This window comes from Ooceraea biroi, chromosome 11 (genome assembly GCF_003672135.1).
Source record: "Ooceraea biroi isolate clonal line C1 chromosome 11, Obir_v5.4, whole genome shotgun sequence".
Taxonomy (NCBI): Eukaryota; Metazoa; Arthropoda; class Insecta; order Hymenoptera; family Formicidae; genus Ooceraea; species Ooceraea biroi.
This window is the reverse complement of record NC_039516.1, coordinates 1,467,642-1,487,016: the sequence shown is the minus strand read 5'-3', so window position 1 is coordinate 1,487,016 and position 19,375 is coordinate 1,467,642. Positions and strand designations below refer to the sequence as shown.

General features: G+C 44.0%; 2 protein-coding genes across 3 annotated transcripts in view; one reads left to right on the top strand and one right to left on the bottom strand.

The window, feature by feature from the left end:
• Positions 1–93: 93 nt before the first annotated feature.
• On the top strand, positions 94–12,692 carry LOC105274510 (D-xylose transporter). Of its 2 annotated transcripts, none has more exons than XM_011330710.3 (10): positions 94–212; positions 8,383–8,499; positions 8,670–8,793; positions 9,283–9,435; positions 9,530–9,640; positions 9,753–9,915; positions 10,213–10,411; positions 10,868–11,146; positions 11,281–11,478; positions 11,619–12,692. In XM_011330710.3, exons 2-10 carry the CDS (start codon positions 8,394–8,396, stop codon positions 11,816–11,818), a joined length of 1,533 nt encoding a protein of 510 aa, XP_011329012.1. In that variant the 5' UTR covers positions 94–212; positions 8,383–8,393; the 3' UTR covers positions 11,819–12,692. The 2 variants fall into 2 exon arrangements, with proteins under 2 accessions (XP_011329012.1, XP_011329010.1); XM_011330708.3 differs by lacking the exon at positions 94–212 and adding an exon at positions 2,285–2,486.
• Positions 12,464–19,375, bottom strand: part of LOC105274509 — a 22,245-nt gene continuing 15,333 nt past the window's right edge. Inside the window, exons 3-4 of the mRNA XM_011330706.3 lie at positions 18,721–18,930; positions 12,464–16,199 (exon numbers count right to left, since the gene is read on the bottom strand). Of these exons, the coding sequence (XP_011329008.2) occupies positions 13,865–16,199; positions 18,721–18,905 (2,520 nt within the window). The 5' untranslated portion in view covers positions 18,906–18,930 and the 3' untranslated portion in view covers positions 12,464–13,864. The remainder of the gene's footprint in view (positions 16,200–18,720; positions 18,931–19,375) is intronic.

Below are 19,375 nucleotides of genomic sequence, written 5' to 3'. Positions count from 1 at the left end.
ACGAGAGTGCGTACTGAACGCGCGCTCCTTTAATTCCCTCCCGAATCTCTTCCAAGCGCGAATTCCCTCCGGAACTCTCATCCCGACACGCGACGAAGATCCCGCGGCTATCGTAATCGATCTCTCGATCGATGGATCATCGGCGCCTGCCGTCATCCGATCGCCGAGCCCGACCTCTCGCTAGGAAAAGGCAATCAGCGCACCTCTGTCGGGTACATAATGATGGATACATCTATAATCATTGATTACACTTATGGTTACGGCTTATTGACCTATCATTACGAATGAAAGAAGAAACATTTACATAAGCGCGATTACACACAGGCGCATTAACCGGCAACTCGTGTTTTCTGTTTCTGCAATAAAAGCACGGCGAATCCAGCTTAATTGGCGTCGAATCCCATGTCGCGCGTTAAAAATTAGGTCGGGGTCGCTCGAGAATGTTATTAGATCCGTAATCGGTATCTCTGAGCCACTAATGACCCGCGCTTTTGCCACAGGAACGAAGGTTTAGCTCGTGAATCCGCAGTGACCTTCCGCGGATATGCACGCGCCACGGAGCGCGTGCAGTTGCATCTTTCAATTCCGTCGTCGACGGTAACGTCGATTGTTGCGTCTGTCACACGCAGCTGACATCCGATAGCGAGGAAGAATCGTGCACATAGCTAAACGCGATATCGGCCAGGGCGTAGAATTAATTGAATCTAAGTGAAAGAAAGAGGAATCGGTATGCGTTGCTTGAAATATAAAAAGGTAAAAAGATCGAAATTATTAAATAAATTGTTACTTGAGGAGATCTAGAATACATGCTTTCGTTGTTTCTTTACTTGCTCGATGCGATTGTCAGGAACAGGCCGGTGATCATTCGATCATTGTCGCGGACGGGCCTTCTAAATCCGAACGGTTCAATGCCATAATTCTGAGCTTCCGCTACATTTCGCTCGACAAAGAAACTTTGTCCGACTGTATCCCGCTGCGTGAGTCCGCTCTTCTACGACCTCGGATTGAGAGACCCAGGAAAGGATCCTGTATCTAAAGAAACCGACAGCATGCGAAAGATATTGCATGTACATATGAGCTCGCTCGACCCTTCGGCTGTTTGTCGATGTTTCGGCTTTCAGACTCCTAGATCCAACTACTATTCCGCAGTGATACGATGTAACACGGGACTGCGATCAATAAAATGAGAATATTTGCAATCTATCATCAAACGGATGCAATTTCTCTTTCTCCTTTAGGAAAAACAGGTCGAAAACGCGTACAAAGACTACGTCGTGATGGAATCCTCGTAGGAAAGACACAATGAACAATCAAGGTACGCGCGATTAGATACGGTTACTCCCATTTAGCCGCTGCCCGAAGATGACGTTCTCCGATTAGCGATTGCAATCGCGACAATGGTGCACATGTCCTGTTAATTCTTACCTCTCAAGGAGAGACCGTCGAACCGCTTTTATTATTGCATAGTGCCGCACTTAAGAGCCGTGACACACGAGAGGCGCGGGGAAGTATGTCAATGTTACGGCGATCGCATGCCACGTATGTAAGTACCTAGGTACGTACGTGCAAGTCGCTCTTCGAGCCACCGGGTTAATCACCTCAGGCTGCTTATTGTGCTCTCTACTGTTCGACGGAGACCAGGTCTTCCCAGGCTGGGATCAATTAGCCGGTCGCTAGGAATCGCCAAACCTTCTCACGCAAAAGCGCGTTCTGCACGCAACTCTGGTCTTATCGAACACTGGAGATTAATCGCGGACAAGTGTAGAGCTTGCTATGATCATTACATCACTGCAGTGTATTGAAAAGCCCTAATCCTGGGATAGACATAAGAGATTAATAATAAACTTGCGAAGATAAAGGAAACACGTACTCTTGCCCAACTGTCTACTGCAGGTACGGTCACCTTAATTGTTTGAATAAAAGCCCGCAATACGCGTCTTCTGCTAGATCATCAATGCACGTGACTTTGCAGCCGGCAACCAACTTTGCGCTTTGGAGGACACTTGCCCGTCAAGTTTCCGCGGCAAAAGCTTCGGTGAGCGTCTCCTCGCCGTTCTCCCGTCTTGCTTCTAACGCAATGATGTAACAGGTGAGGTGCCAAGCGGTCAAGTCACGACGAAACCTTGAAAATCAAAGATCGAGAGTGATTACGCTGCCGGTGGTGGTCTCCCACCGTAGCGCATGTTGTACATACGCACCATCGCGAGTCCAGGTCCCCTTCCTCGCTCGCTGACGGAAGGAAGGTCCGGATCCTTGGACATTTTCTTATAAATGAAGGTTGGTCACCGGCTCGTGTCTCATTTGACGCTCCACCCTCCGCACGTGGAGGGATCTATCCGCGGGATCGTGCCGTTCTCTCGTTCTCGCGTTAGCTCTTCCTCCTCCGGTTTCCTTATTGTCGTGTCCGATCCAGTGCTGACCGGTGAATTCCTTTCAATCCTTCCTGGAGTTCGAGGATCTCGAACGTGGACTTTGCTGAAGGATACGTGAGTAATCTCGCGACTCTGTCCATTACTTGAGGAGACTTACACGAAATCAGAAACGATATTCGTCAATTTGTTAAATAAAAGACGATAAGAATGGAAGACGATAAAGGGTAGTTTTAATAGTTTTAAATTATTTTTTTTACAATTCAATCAATGGAGATTTCATCCTTTTCTGTCGTCTTTCATATCTTTTTCACGAATGAATTTTAGTCTTTTTCATGAATGAATGTAAACGCATTAAAATTTAACATTTAGTTATAGTTTTTCTTAAGGAAATCTTGATTCTTTGAATGAGCCGAAGGTAGGGTGATAATTCCAGGCGATCACTCTGTGTAACGTTTAGCGAACCGGATTTAGATTTGCACAATTAGGGCTGTATACGAAAAAAAGCACGTGGTGAAAGTATCGAGTGAATGTGCATGCAAGACAATACTCTGACAAGCGATATACATAACGATACGCAATGTACAATATGTGCGCTCGAAGAATCGTATTTGCACAGTTGTCACAGCTGTTCCGTGCTATTTGCAAAACATGGCTTAGTGAAAGTGGCAAAAGAGACAAAAATATAGATCCACGTATTGTACATGTGCGCACGGTCCACGATTATAGATAGCTCACACGTTATTGGTAGAGATTTGCTACCGAATTTCTTTTAGCAAAAATATAATATTACAGAAAATCTTTTATCATTAATATAATTCACCCAATTCCTTTACATGAATACAAATACGCAAATTGACGGGATACATCGATCGACGAAGCCGACGAGCCGTATGACTGCATGAAATTTTTTTCTCTCGTCAATCGTGTGCGATCGATCGCACAATTCAGTGGTTCGAGCAATTAATTAATGCGAGCGCGATTCTTGCCTCCGCCGCGCCGCGCGCGTATTTCGCTCGCAAGTTGCCGCAATAGAGGCCCGTTAGATCCGCGTCCAATCCAGGATGCCGACGCATGATCTACGCCCATAACGTTTGTTCAGCCTTCGACTTAGCACAGGCCTCTAATTAAAACTTCTCTCGATCGCTTCGATCACGCCCGCATGCATCAGCGATGCCGATGTGTCGACGTGATGCGACACGACGTCGCGGTTACTCGTTACTCGTACGTGTCTCGCACGGAATCACCGTTGATCATTTCAAGACATTCATTTTATCGTCTTCAGATTGTTGTCTCGGTTGTCTCAATTTTGTAATCTTGTAACAGACATTTCATTAGATACTTAGGTACGAACTGAGACTTGATTGCACACGTTAGTGGACTAGCAACCGCATTGTCATTACAAGCGTGTGTCGGCTAGATGCGATCAACGGTGATCGCTAACGATCAGCAAATTGTTCGTAACTAACCGAGTAATCACCGCCGATAAATATGCGTCATAAACTCGCACTCATTCAGTATCTCACGTTGTTGGATACACGCACCCACATTGCGTACGGCTATATGAATCAGCGAGTATATAAAATAAATACTGCACGCGGGTAACTTGATGGATCTGCGTAATGTATTGTATGTTTATTAGATGCGAACTCGGGAAATTTCGTCGGCAGAGAAATTTATATTTTTCATCAACCGATCAAAGAAGAGTTCCTCACAGGAGAGAACCGTCCCCAGGCTTTTGTAAGAGCGTTCTCGGATGCACGCTTCGTGGAACACCCTATACAAGTACGACGGTGTTCGTCATCCCGCGAATCTCTCGAGCATCGCTGGAAAAAATCATTAAATCCGATCGGTCGGAAAATATGGAAAGCTCCCCTAGGGAAAAGCGAGACAGCTCAAGCGGCCGAATGGCTTTTAATCGATCAGCAGCGCGCACGGGGACTCTCCTCCCGCCGATGTATAAATAGCGTATTGAAAGGGAGAGCCGAGTAACTCGCACACTTTACCCCCGTAAAGACACATGTGCACGAAAATCACCGCGCAAACAGCCTTTTAAGGTTCCGCGGTCAGATCGCGCACCAAGTTACGGTAATTCCGAGACAAATTGATCGATGACTGTCGGAAACGGAAAAAGATATTCCAAGATACACATAACGCGAATGCGCGTTACGTACTCGTAGCCTAATCACGCCGTGCATAATTTATCGCTTGTATTTTTTATTTTCGTTTTATCTCACGTTAGTCAAACGGAAGATGCACGTGCCGTTTCGCCTTGACTTGTTCCTTTTCCTTTTTTTTAATTCTTATGCTAATTATTGGCAACGCACGAGCACACACGTACGATAAACAGTTGTGCCTTGAAATATGAATCTGCATAAATATGTTGTGATAAACGGATTTTTCGTATCACGGCGAAGTATCCGACATTACGCAGATATTCCCATAGGCGATATCCTCGAGGATTTCTCAAACTTGTGTTCTTGTTCACTTACTGCGGAATAGATCTGTTGCTCAGATTGCATCTAAAGTCTTTGCATTTCCAGGAATATGCACCTATGCAATCATTTATTAACAATAGTTTTTTGACGCGCCGATTCGTTCCGCTCATTATTACGTTTACGTTGCGGAACGATTTTTCCGATCATTAAATACCAATCTCTGTTTAGTCGATATTGATGCAATATGAAGTAATGGTAATCTTGTGTGATAAGATACAGATGCTGTATTTTGTCGTAAATTACAGTCATCCACTTTGCAGTCATGTTTTCCTCCATTTTTTGTTTCATTTTGCGATTTTATGATATAATCTCCAAATAATCTCACATACGCAAAGGAGAATATTAAAAATCCGATTCTTAGTTTAAATGTGAGCTTCCCGAAATTTCCTACTAATATCTCATAATAAATGCAATCACAAAGGTAGCAATAATAATGGCTTCAAAACAACTCTCTATTGAAAGATATTCAATTCTACGAAATAATTCGAGTTTTACTTGAGAATTTCCTAGAAGAACGTAATCTATGATTGGCAGAGGCAGTATCACGCGCAATGCAGTTATTAGCGAGAATTTTCATGATCACACTAGTATTTCTAATACGGGGAAAGCCCGTTACACTCGGGTTCATTATCTGCTAGCCGACAGAGCTGCAACAACCGATTACAGATACGTGTGCATTTACTGTGCAATAATGCAATAATGCACACGACGGCAAGAGTAGCAGTTTCGCACAATGAAGATTAATTGAATTACACGCCACACTATACTTGTTAAGTTGAAGACAGGAAAAAGAAATACTTTGCAAGATCGTGCCAAGCACGAGTGATCCAATCTTTTTTGTAAATATTGAGATCTTTGAAACAGCTCCGACTGGTTGCTCCACTTCTACTCGCTCAGCTATTTACATTATCGCACAAGCGCAAGTTGGAATTACAAAAAAACAAAAAAGATTATGCCTCGGTATCCGCGTCGATCTATTAATATCCAGAAATTCTCGAGTCATGACTCGACAACATCACAGAATCATCCTGATCGTTTCGTTCGCACGTGTACACGTTCAAACAGACGCAAGTAAATGATCGGAGCAAAGTGTTGGCGGAATAATAAAACCCGATTGACGTGTTTTCGCGCAAATTAGCCGAGCGATCAATCGCACAATTGATGCAAGATCCTCGTTTACGACGATATTTTTCATTACTTCGGCTTTATTCGCATCTCGCGGATCGAATACGGCGAAGATGCCGCGAAAGATATGGCGCATAATTTTACGTGGTACATCCACTTGGTACAACCATACTTGTGCGTTTATCTATCATCTATCATATGTGCGACGCCAAGGATTTTTACGGTACACATAAATCATATCAGTACCTTCCGCCTGATAACTTCCGGCTCGCCTGGGATACCTTGCGGCGATTCTCCTAGCTAATAACTACAACGTTCCCATAGATGACAATGTATAATATAAATCTAACATCTCGCGTTCTCTTCGGCCACGGCCAGACGAACGAACAAGTCAGCTGTAATAAGTCACCAGATGGATATCGACTACTCCCATTAACTGTAGCAAATAGCTACGTTTCGCGCGTGTAATTACAACGAATTGAATTACAGATCTGCATCGAGTGCAGTCTGTTGCTGACAGAGAACGCTCTCCGAGACTCTCGATTGCGACTATCGCAAAAAGATTAATTCGCTGTCACGCAAACATTTTCTGACTATCACAATCTTGACGGCTCATTGCCAAGTTTACACCTTGGCATTCGCGATCGATCATCAGCGAATTGTAAGGATCAATGAAGAAATTCCGCAGGTCGTTTACTCATTGTATTTTATCGACTCGGAATGTTTGCGCCGTTCAACCTCATTGTCATTTCTTCAAAAAGTTCTCTTCATCGTCGTGGTATTGTCAAGCGAAGCATAACGTCCTTCGTCTCAGATCGTTTTGTCTACGATCATCTACTTTTAGCTTTGTCAGCTTCGTCTTTGGTATTATGTAATTTATCGCACGATAATAATCAACGTATATCCGTCTATCGAATAAACTCTGACAGGAAATCAGTTAATTACAGAGAAAAAGGATAAGATTCAACTATGGCGCAATACGTGACAGAACGTGGGTGCAACTGCACGCAACTGCAGAGATACTTTTCTTCTTCACGAGTGAAAACTACTTTTCGCTATTGTGACAAGCGCTGGTCTCAACGATATTAAAATGATCATTTTCGTTCCATCTCAATGATTTTGGTTCAAGGTGATCCGGCCGTGTGCGTGCAACTCGCGTCTTAAACTTCTCTCGCGCGTATAGGAGAACACACAAGCTTTTCTATTCTAGTTAACTCTGTCAGAAATGTGATTTTTCGCGTTTTCATTTCTCCTTCCGCAGAGACAATCGTGTTACTGCTGATACGTGATATTGCACGAAATCACGATAGGTATCACGATACAATTTCGCATTCCGTTATACGAAACCCGACGTGTCATTCGTGGCACGTGTGGAAATACGCTGGCGTCTACCTCGCTCGTTGATCCTCTAATGACTCTCCACAATCTAGTGTAATACATTCTAAAATAAAATTGCAATTTCATGAAAAATGATCAGCCGCGTTCGCGCATTTTGCAGCGTCAGCGACAAGTTTCTTCGCATTAGGACTACTTTTGCGACTATCCATTGCGCGCAGAGCGCAACATCTGCGTCCAATTAGACCATTCTCCGTTTGTGTCCGGTGAATGTGTCTCGCAGAACGCACTCGCTTACTTTTAGGGTCGACGTAGCGTGTACCATTCTTACAGCAATTGCATTATACGTAAATCAAACTGCCGATAGAGGCCTTGAGCTACCGTTGGTACAGATTGGCGCATACACCGGTCAGTCAGGATATTGAAATTTGAATACCATAGTACCGATCGATCATTTGAATAATGGATGTAGTTTCGTAACGGCAGCTTTTTCGATTATGCGATTCGCATATTTTTACCCCGCACCTCGTTTCGGCGATGAACACACACGCGCGTTCGCACGTGCCTGTTTAAACGCAACCGGCATTTTTCATATTCATGAATCTTGGTGAACGTTAGAATCTCGGTACGAAGGTCGTTTTTTTCTCTTGAAACAGATTGATTACCGTTGTCCTAACGTTCTTTAACGAGAATTTTCCGAGAAGACTCGGGGATCGGACGAATTTTAATTTAACATGGGAAATCAGAAATAATACTTAAAAGAAAAGAAAGAATTCCTACACTCGGAAAAGCCACTGTCTGACCTTAAACGAACATTGTTAATTACGTATTTAATTACGAATCTCGTAATTAAATACACCGCAATTTACTGCACGTGTATTACCCACGCAGATTATCCGAATAATGCAAGCTTGCAGATAAATGTCGAGTGCGGTGATATCTCTGTCGACGATCGCAACAATCATAATTCTCCTATCGCACGCTAATTACATAATAACGTTCTTTGGCGTAGAATTTAGAAAAAAGAATCGTCTTTCAAGATGTGCGTTTTTCAGGTCAAGCGACGATGCTCTGCTCAGTAATGCAAAAGTTGGCGTTTCTCTACAAGCCCTACGCGTTAGCTATAGTGTCGATCGGCTATGTCCTGGGTGAATTGGGCCATTATCTGATAGGTAGGTGATGATGTCCGATTCTATTTTTCATGTAACTCATCTCAATCTGTTTAATCGGTATCATGCCTTATTATTCAAAATTACATTCTTTTTTCATTTTTTCTTGTACCTTTTTGTGATTTCCAATATATCTGCAGTCTCACTAATGGAATCGTAATTCCTTCGTCAAGGTGTAACGAGCAAAGAGATCGCCGAAGACCTGCACTATGGCGACATTGCCTGCCAATTTAATTCGACGACGCTGTCGCTGGTCGATCTTCCGGTGCAATGCGAAACAGCGAAGAATTCCACCTAGTAAGTCCAATTAACGCCACCTGCTCCAGAAAGCCCAACTGGAAACGTTACGCCAAGAGAATCACGGAATTAACTGTAAGCGTAATTAGCGATCGGCACAACTCGATTTCCTTGTGGCTGACTGATTCACCAGGTGGTTTTAGCACTGCCAAGTCACGCGTCGATAATGAAACGAGATACTGTCGCGCGAGAACACGCGACTTTGCTTCAAGATGAATTGAGCCGTCGCGTCGTTAACATTCCAGCAAAGAACTATCAACAGCAAGTTAAAAGGCTACATTGCGAATAACGACTTTGCGACTCGCGATACGTGAGAATCTTGCATCTCTCTTTCTAAAGGAATATCAATGTGCGCAGTAATTCTGCGGGCATTAATCACGTACAAGATCGAAAGCTTTACCGCACGTGCAGCAATTACCACGCTGGTCATCATCGTGATCGCGTTGCGCTTTCACTCGATCCTCGCATAATACGTTCTTTGTTCCATAGCTGCGAGTCCCTGGAGTTGAACGGATCTTATTACTGCGAGTGGAATTACAACGGCCTCGGTCTGGACTATCAAATCCTAGCGGGACCCAGCTTCATCGCGGTATTCACGATCGTCGGTGTCTTGTTGGGTATCGCCGCCGACAGATACAATAGGTATCCATTCAATTCACGGACCGATTACGCATCAGATTTCGCATCTGAATGCACGCAGATCTCAACAATCTGAAACACGTGTCTCTGCTTGCAGAGTGAGAATGCTGGCGGTTTGTACCCTGATATTTAGCATCGCGATCATCCTGAGCGGAGCGGTGAAGGAATACTGGCACCTCGTTATTCTGCGAATGATCCAGGCGGCGGGGTAAGTCCTGGTAATGATGATGACACTTCCGTTTCCGATAGTTCGTCCGTTTCCGAGTCACAATGGATCACGTTCGATTACGTCGCGTATTAATAAAATCAAACGGCCGTAGGGAGGCGGGATGCAATCCGTTGGCAACCGGTCTTCTGTCCGACTGGTTCCCGGAAGAGCAACGGGGTCTCGTCATGTCCATTTTCAATTGGGGCATTTATGGCGGTTACGGCATCGCATTTCCGGTCGGTCGCTATGTGCCCGAGATAAACGCCTGGGACCTGGTGAGTTGACTCCGACTGGCATTGTCCCTTTTGTGTCCTCTCTATTCCTCTTTTTCTTTTTTTGCTTTATCTCCAAAACCGACGTGTTCCGGCGTATAATTGCCCGATATACATCCCGAGAGCATTTCCGTCTGGCAGAAGAAGCGAAATTCATCGTGATGAAGCATAATAAACGTGATACATTAAATCGCACAATTGCCTTGATAGTATCAATAACATACATACGACGATACGAAATATCGCTTCAATCGTAATGCACAATGATTGAGGATTAATACAATGATGACAAATCCGTAGGGCTGGCGGGTCTGCTATTACGGAGCCGGAGCGATCGGCATAATCATCGCCGTCCTCACCGGTTTGACGCTTACCGAGCCGCAACGCAAGACGATCGGAGAGGAGACAGCCAATGACGGGAAGCAAGTATCGATTTGGAAAGTGATACTGCAACCACGCATTATTCTCTTATGTTTGGCCGCCAGCATTAGACATTGCGGTAAAGGGCAATACCTTGACGCAAAAGGATTGAAATCATACATAGGGTACATTAGCGTCTACGAGTTTGCACTAATCACGACGAATTGCATCGCCGTGACATACACACTCACTACTTTATTTCCAAAGATCCTTTCTATAATAATAACTAAAATTTAAATTCGGATTGGCATGAAAAAGGAAATCTACTCTCTTTCTCTGTCTTACTCTGCTGCTTGCAGGCAGCGAACAGTAATTTGATGCCTTTTAAGTTAAAATTATCTGATTAAAGATAAGAATGTAAAAATAATAAGAAAGCGAGGGAAATATTAGTTTCTACGAAACTTTTATCAGCGAAAGCTCATTTCTTTTTTCAACTTGGAGTAATTCACTTGCAATCTGTATCACGATTTTCTTCCACTTGCACGTATCTTATTTCGCACAAATGGGATTAAGTCGGAAAATTGCTTTTTTTTAGGTGGTATGTGCTTCGCCTACAATTGCGATCTATACTACAGGGATTACTTCCCGGATTATGATCTCGGCTGGTGGCTTTTCGCCGTCACAATCGTCATCGGCAGTATCGGTGTTGTGGTCGGCGGGGTAGTTAGCGACAAGTTTGTGGCGAAAATGGGAATTCGCTCGCGCGTAGCCTGTCTGGCGATCAGCCAGATAATTGCTACGCCGTTTGCCTTTGGTTCAGTATACTTTAATCCACTCTGGGCCATAATCACGTTAGGAATCTCCTATTTCTTCGGTAAATTATCAAATCCAATTTCACGTTCAACCTAATGATTCAATGGCAAATGTTGCTACATATTTTACATGCAATTATATGGCCATGTGATTTTTAACTTTTTTTTTTAACTTTCACGATGATCTTGTTCGCAGCCGAAATGTGGTTCGGGATAGTGTTTGCCGTTGTGGTGGAAATTGTACCTCTAAATATGCGATCGACCATCGTTGGCGTTTTCTTGTTCGTCATGAATAACATTGGCGGAAATTTACCAATACTCGTTGAACCCACCAGATTGACCATTGGTTTCCGGGAATCATTGTATATTTATTACGCCGGTTTCTACGGAATCAGTAAGTAACGGAAAATTAATTCTCTCCACCCAGTTCATAAAATCAACTCTCGATTATTCTTTGCCTATGATAAAGTTCTTGAGTGCGGAAGAATAGCGTTTGCGGTCGGATGACGGCATTTCATGATACTCTGTCCTTAGGTTCCATTATGTTCTTCTTCACTATGTTCCTAATGGACGGTCCTGCGGAGGTGGAGAGAAAAGTGGACAAGGAGACGGGGAGGACGGCTCCACCGGCGTACGACAATACTACATTTATTAATGACGATGGTCAATTGCCAACGTTGGAGTTGCCGCGGTTTCCGGAGCGGCCGCCAATCTATGAACATTCCCGGCTATGAGCCGGAAAAAGCTATTGTTCCAAAGAGTAGCTGTAAATAGTACTTTGAGCCATCTACGAGCGGGACACAAGTCGCGTAGTTTAAGATTGGTTGCGTTAACCCATTCATGTCAGTTGAAAATTGGTTGCGAAAAAAAGAAATTTCTATTAATCCGCAAATAATTTATTCTTTTTTATATGTGTAAAGAGATATATCGGAAGAATATGGTGTCATGTGATAATCTTTTCCTTTTGCGTTTTTTCTCGACTAACTTGATGGGTTAAAGTTCCTCTCTCGTCGCGCCGAAACGAAATTGCGAAATTGTGCGAGCGCAATTTACCAAGCAACAGCTGCGATAATTAACAACTCTGTTTTGTTTTGGCGCAGATATGTTGCAAAACGTGTTTAAGTACGTACGACGGATTACATAAGATTTTTTATAATTTACGAAAGACTCGGCAAACTTCAAGGATCTGTGAAATTACAAGGCACCTCATGTGTCAAGATTAAAATTTGAATGGAAGGATGTATTACAAAAAGCAGTCGGGAAAAGAGGAATTTCTCGAAATCTGCGAAGAAGGATTTAAATAACTGCATATTAAGCATCTATTAAAGAACGGGTTAATTCAGGAATCACGAAATTACTCGCAAGCACATATCGATATTGTGTTTTACAAAAGAGTTTTTTATTTATAAAGTCACATAAATTAATATTAAGTGGCGATTGGTTTTGGTGTTATCACATGTTACAGACAGCCTGTCGAGTTCATCTTGACGGGTAATACAAAACGGTAATGATACGTATTTTACACTATACGTACGGACCACTCGAACATGCTGATCAAATTCTACGTACAGAACACGAGCAAGTACACACAAGTTAGCAGTGATGAGATTCACCGTTTTTCTTCTTTCTCTCCCTCTCTCTATCTTACACACACATACTCTCTATGTACAGATTATTTAATATAAATAAACGAATCTATGTGTGTGTGTGTATATATATATATATGTTTGTAATGTACAAAAATAATAATCGGGTGACTGTAGCCTCGGCCTGACAACGGAAACGTCTTGACGAGGATTCTGTCATGAAATGCTGTATACATATCTACATGTAGTCGCGCGATGATACTCGCAGACGACGATCTGCGAATAAATAGCCGCTTGGAAGTGCACATTGCACCGATTGATCTACCTGCACACGTATGCACGCAGATGATGCCGCCGCGATCTCAAGTGCGTCAATAAACGCAGGTAGGAAGGAGTACGTGGACGCGGTGCGTAAATAAGCGTAAAGACTAAAGCCTCCTTCTTCGGGTTCGGCGAACTCTAATACTCCTCGAGCTGGCTAACACCCGACAACTTAGCGCGATAATGCTCTTAATACTAATACACCGCCGAGCACCGATTTGTGCGCCGAAACGCAGATGCAACGAGCCGTTTATTTTGATTGTTGCGCAAGGTGGTGCCAATACGTTGATTCGCTTGCTTTTGCAGCAACGTCCCGCTTTTTAAACTCGCAACGTTCTCAAAACAAGCGGCTCCCACGATGACTGATTGCGATTCTTATCCCGCAAAATCAGACTTGGTTACGAGCAAGCGAGAAAGTTTGTCATCATGTGAGAAACATTCGACGCGATAATTCGATTTACACATTCCGAGAGTCCAGAACGCAAGCGGACGGAAAACCACCAGCGCATGGGAAACGTTTGCATCACTTTCGCGCGTTGCTCATTTGCGCCGCGAAATTCTAAAATAAAAAGCGTATTCCTTTCGAACACCCAAGGACTGCAACGAACTGCGAAAGCAAGCTGCCTCGCGTATTGACACAAACTGCCGTTTTCAGCGCGTCATTTATTTCTCAATCATTATTGTCTCGATTCCACGAAGGCGCAATCCACTAATAAACTTAAGCCACGTGCACAAGTGCAGGAACAATTTATGCTGCCCGTCATGTTTTTCGTACTCGTTTCTCCCCATGATTACATCAATATTTGAAGGGACTAATTCTCTCATGATCGTAACGCACAAAATTCCGCGCGACTTTGCGAGATCCATCGCGATTTAACACTCCTCCGTGGATGTGCTGGAGATCTGCGTGCTGGCGCCGCTGGAGAAGCTACTCCTGCAGGTCTCCACCGCAAGAGCGGTATCTGGCACCTGCACGAACTGCACCTTCTCCTTGGGCCACTTGCTTCTTCCGTACACGCAATTAAAGATGTTGTATCGGTGGTCCATCTCCAAGTGGCTCAGCGTGCTGCTGTGTCGGCGCTTCAGCACTTTCTTTGCCATCAGACTGCGATTGTTCTTATACGAGAGCTCACGACGGAAGCAGAAGAATTTGCGTAGTTCCCGCTTCACCCGCCTGGACCGATAACCGAAGAGCAACGGGCTCGCGAAAGCGGCCAGAATCAGGAAGCTCAAAGCCAGCACGTCGTACTTGTGCGGGAACTCGTAATCCGAGTACTGCGGTAGATTCTTGAAAATGCTCAGCAGCACGTACGGCGACCAACAAATCAGACCCATTACGATCACGAGCGCGCTGATTCTGGCCGCTCGGGTCTCCTCGCGATATCTAAACAGAGAACCGTTGCTAATCCTGTGCTTGAGCGAATTGATGTAGCTGCTGGTGCTGCGGATACTAGCCACTCGATGCAAAGTACCCGACTTGCCGGGCGCTGGCGTGATCGTCACGATGGGCGTCAGCAGGCAAGACGAGGGCTCCAGGTTGTTGCTCTCCGTATTCCTGATAATCACATGCGAATCTCCGTTGCCGTCCGCGATGCCGGATCTCGACGAACGGCGGCTGGAACGTCTTGATCTTTTATTCTCCACATTGCTATTGGAATTTGCGATTTCGTTCTGAATCTGTTTCGCCGCTGTCATATTCACGATGGAATTCTCTTCCTCGCTGCCCCGATTATTCGTTCCCTTGGAAGAGTCCTGCGTCGGACCCACCGTATCTCCACGCGATTCCTCCGTCGTTTCACATTCGGCGAGCGACAGAAGATAGTCGGAGGGTCTTCGATCCGCAACTTTGCGACTAATTGTTCCGGGGATTTCCAAGGTATCAAAGTAACCATAGCGTCGCTCGTCTTCGGACTCGGAATCGCTAGAACTGCCAGCAATCCATCCGGAGGATTCTCTGGCCTCATCCGTCGAGTCGCGCGACAATCTACGTCTCCGGTTCGCTTCTGCGTCTTCATTCCTGACGATGTCACTGTAGAATGAAACACCGCGATCATCCTCGAGATAATCTGTCTGCAGACCGGCCGCTTCCGTTAAATCACCATCACCATCTTGTTCGCGCGAAGATGAGATCTTTACCGGTTGCAGGCCCACCGTGAACACGACTCCCGACGAGGTATTCTCGTCACTCGGTCCCGATTGAACGGCGTCCGAGGACGACGAGAAGGACCTGCGGCGTGATATCTGATTAGCCGAGTGCGCGGTCTCGCTGGTCTCATCGATCGACGAGAGACTCGAGATTTTGGGTATTCTGCGGAACTCTTCGGGAAATGCGTCAGCGGTCTGATGTTGCGGCCTCGTAGCGCCGTAGGGATCATCACAGAAGCTGGCCGATGCGAGAATCGGTCGCGAGCCGGTCCTGCGAGTCCTCTCAGAATTCCGGTGCGCCGCCGAATAAATACTGATGTAGATCCAACAGATTCCGGCAAACGGTAGCAGATACGCGAACACGCTGTGCACGACCACGTAGATTAGCCCGTAGGTGATGGACTCGCTAGTCAGATTGGAGAGTATCACGGTATCGTTCTCGAGGAGACCGAGGCTGCTATCTACTTTGATTGACTCTATTGTCTCGAGCAACGTCGACGTCGCGTCTTCGATCTCTTCATCCTCTTCCGCATACGTCTCATTGCCGAAGAACGCGAACACGGAGTCGATGGGTGACTCCATCGTCGAAGACACGTTCAACGCAACGTACTCGCGAACGGACGAGTTGTCCAGCAAGGTTGTCGTCGTGCATGATAACCACAGGCTGCGCGGGTTCGGGTTCAAAGCGGCGATCAGGCCAAATACCGCCGAGACTAGCCATACGGAGGCGATCAACACGCCTGATTTGAGTTTGTCCACCCGTGCTCGATAGCGCAACGGATCCACCACGGCAAAGTATTGGTCAATGGCGATCAGCAAAACCGACAGCACCGATGACGTGGTGACGAGGGCAGTAGCGCCTTCCGATATGGCGCAAATATTGCCGCCTGCAGACAAAGTGGACGTCGACGTCGAGCCGAAAGCCGACGATGTGGCATCGTCCGGCGCCGACGTGGACGTCGTCATCGTCTTCCCTGCTGCGTATACGGGACCGTCCATCATCAGCAACGGGTTCAGCACCGCGCACGTCAGCAAATTCGAGGCAGTTAGATTCATCACGAATCTGAAATTGAGACAAACGGAAACTGTTTTCAATCGAATCTCGATGCAGAGATGATTGCGATATACGATGTGACGGTGCGATTGTCTTGAATGGACAAGTGAGTGATCGGCGATAAAAAGCGAATCCTTTGAATAGGACGATGATGATGGACGATTGGAAATACATAATTGTGATTTAACATGGAATCTCTTGTCACAGTAACAGATTAAAACATGATATAATTACGAAAAAATCGGGAATGATGCAGAGAAAAGGGAGGTATCAATGTATTAATATATCTTAAATAAACATAATGAGATTTATAAATGATGCATTTTATCACTTTGCGAAAAATTAAGCATAAAATCCTAGCTGAAAGGCAGAAAGCTAGCAGAGCTATAAACGTTACAAGTAGTTGGTAATTATTGTAGAAACATATAAAAACACATATAAAAGCAAACAAACTGCGTCACTTGCGTGAAAAAAAAGCTTCTTTGCATAAATTACACTTGCAATGTATTCGTTTATCTCTTTGCTTATAATTTTCCATCTAATTTTAATTACAAGTTACACATTAATTATATAACAAATATGGATCGTGTATCGCCTAGCATTTGCATATCTCGCGGAGGGAGTCTTCGCTATTTTTGCCAGCCTAACAAATTTATCCCAAGAACAGCAACATTCAAAAGATCCATGGTGTTTTGTTTCACTCGTTTGCACTGTCGACAAATTGACGAACGGTTTCGCTCAATCTTTCCGTCAAGTAAACGACAAAGATCGCTTCAATTCGTCTTTGATCTAAGTATAGATCTAAAACGTCGTCCGTGTAATACTTTTCACAAATGTCGGAAACATATAATTATAAATAAAATTTTACTTTTACAACGCTGAAACGAAAAAATATATTTTTATTTTTGCTAACATCGTTAGCAGCAACGAAGTGCTCTCAAAATACGAAAGTTTATTATTACTACAGCTCATTGCGGCAGTTGCCAAACTTTGGTATTCTGTAACTGATTTCCTGGCTCAGCAGGTGGAAGTCCGCGTAATAACAATGATAGATCCAGTCCTGATGGCGCGACTCTATTAATACATCTTACTAATATCAACTTGGTTTCGCGGAAATGACCGAATTAAGTGTTGGTCCAGTAGACAGTTTCTATAAACAAATATCACACTATTAATTTTGATGCTACGTTTCTCTGGCCACAAGAATATTATCTACAAATTTGTGCAATATTTCAAAAACACAAAATATAAACGTGTCACTCATCTTTATGTCTTTTCGCGTATGCGGATATTTTTATAGTCCGTCCAAGATTTTGAGTGTGGGACGCGTTAATTTCCAATGAAAACCACGTCTGCGTCCTCCTTCGTTTTTCCGCATTACATCGCGTCGTGTGGCCACCGACACGACAAAATCATGAACTGGAATATTTAGACTGGCAGTATCCCACGAGGAACGTATGAGGTGCAATAGAATAGAAACGACACTTCAAACGCGATTTTATTTATGCGCACGATGGAAAATGCGTGTGTTCTTTGTGTGCTTTGCAGAAGGACACGTAGGACGTGAATGCGAACAAAAATAATTCTCCTGTTATCCAAGATACGGCAAGGAGGATCGTGCCTTGATACGAAACCGTGTCTTGATAAAACGCAGAGTTTCGAATATTTGAAATTTTTATTAATGTACTCTTAAAATCAACGATGTCTGTTAAATGGCATATAACTGTTTCATTATTGTATTCCGAAATATTTATTCATTGTTTTTCCGGTTCACATCGTGGCTATGATTTAATTTTAGTCAGCAGTTTACTACGCGAAAAGTACACGCATTCTCGTTATCAATGCGTATGCAACAATGGGTACGAGGTCATCAACTCTTCGTATAGATGCGACACGAGGAAAACAAATGTTACACCCGGCATATTATTTATTGCCGTGGTACCTCGACAAATGTTATGTGTGAATCTGACGGCGCCTAAATATATTATTTTCATCATCTCACGCGCACGTGGTCATGTACGATTTATTTCCGGTTTGGCGCGACACTGCAAATTCGCAAGACTCACGCGCGCAATACAGTTGCATATCTAATATTTTTTATCTTCCACGAAAAAATTGCTTTCGCCGTCAGCCAGCCAGTTAATAAATTTCATCAGTTAATAAATTTAAAAGATCATTGTGTATAAGGACTGACTGACGTCGCTCGCTGATTGACGGAAGCTGTTTATCGACGATAACCCGACGTTAATTTTGCAAGCACAATATTATTCACATCAATATTATTTACGTATCATGTACCTCTTTTTCTGGCATATGTACAAGCGTGAGACAACGTCACAGAGCAAGAAAATTCAAAGTTACTTCCTCGAATATCAAATAAAAAACGTATCGAAAGTACATAAAAAATACAATGCAAAATGCAAAATGTTAGAGAAAAATTTCAAGGGATTAGTGGCGTGATGATGAAGGTCGAGGGTGATGCTCCTCCTCGATCATCGAGGTTTGATTATTTTTAATTTGGTCTACTTACCTGTTGGAGATGGTGCGTAATCCTGGTCGTATGAGAAACGCGAGCAAAAGAGTGGCGTTGAGAAGAAAGCTGCCAAAGAGTACGAAGATCCAGATTGCGATTCCTGGGTTGTTCCACCATCTTTCCAAACTTCCCAGACTCGCAACCGGCCCTCCTCCAATGATTCCCGTCGCAGCTCCATCCATTCATAAATGATATATATACACGAGCCTGCAACAAAGCGCAACACGTTTTTATTAGTGACACATTTCTTTGCGATTAGGCCTCAGATTAAAAAATCGAGTGCAATATAAATTTTATCGCATAAACTTGTAAAATTAATATTCGTTTGTTTGAAAGTTTAAATTAGATTCTTCAATTCTTCAATTACAACACAAATTTCCTGGATATAGAAAATTGCGTGCGGAATTAGATTCTTGAAACAGGTCAATTTGAGCGACATCACGAAGAAATGGCACGACCCCAATGCACGACGCTAAGGAGTTCCCGTCGACATATATTTTTAGACGGGTTTCCCCGTACGCACGTGCTGTAAAAATATCTATTTGGTACACGGGCACAGGCGCGTGTCCGATTATCCGTCCACGAGCATGATTTATTCGCGAGATCAATCAAAATCAAAGCGAAATTGAGCTGACAGACGAAAAGGGACCAA

What these genes read in the sequence shown, in the direction of transcription:
- LOC105274510 (XM_011330710.3), top strand. Translation starts at nt 8,394, where the DNA reads ATGCTCTGCTCAGTAATGCAAAAGTTGGCGTTTCTCTACAAGCCCTAC. An exon ending in AGATAAACGCCTGGGACCTG is followed by an intron (nt 9,916 to 10,212) that starts GTGAGTTGACTC and finishes ACAAATCCGTAG; the next exon opens with GGCTGGCGGGTCTGCTATTA. An exon ending in CGCCAGCATTAGACATTGCG is followed by an intron (nt 10,412 to 10,867) that starts GTAAAGGGCAAT and finishes GCTTTTTTTTAG; the next exon opens with GTGGTATGTGCTTCGCCTAC.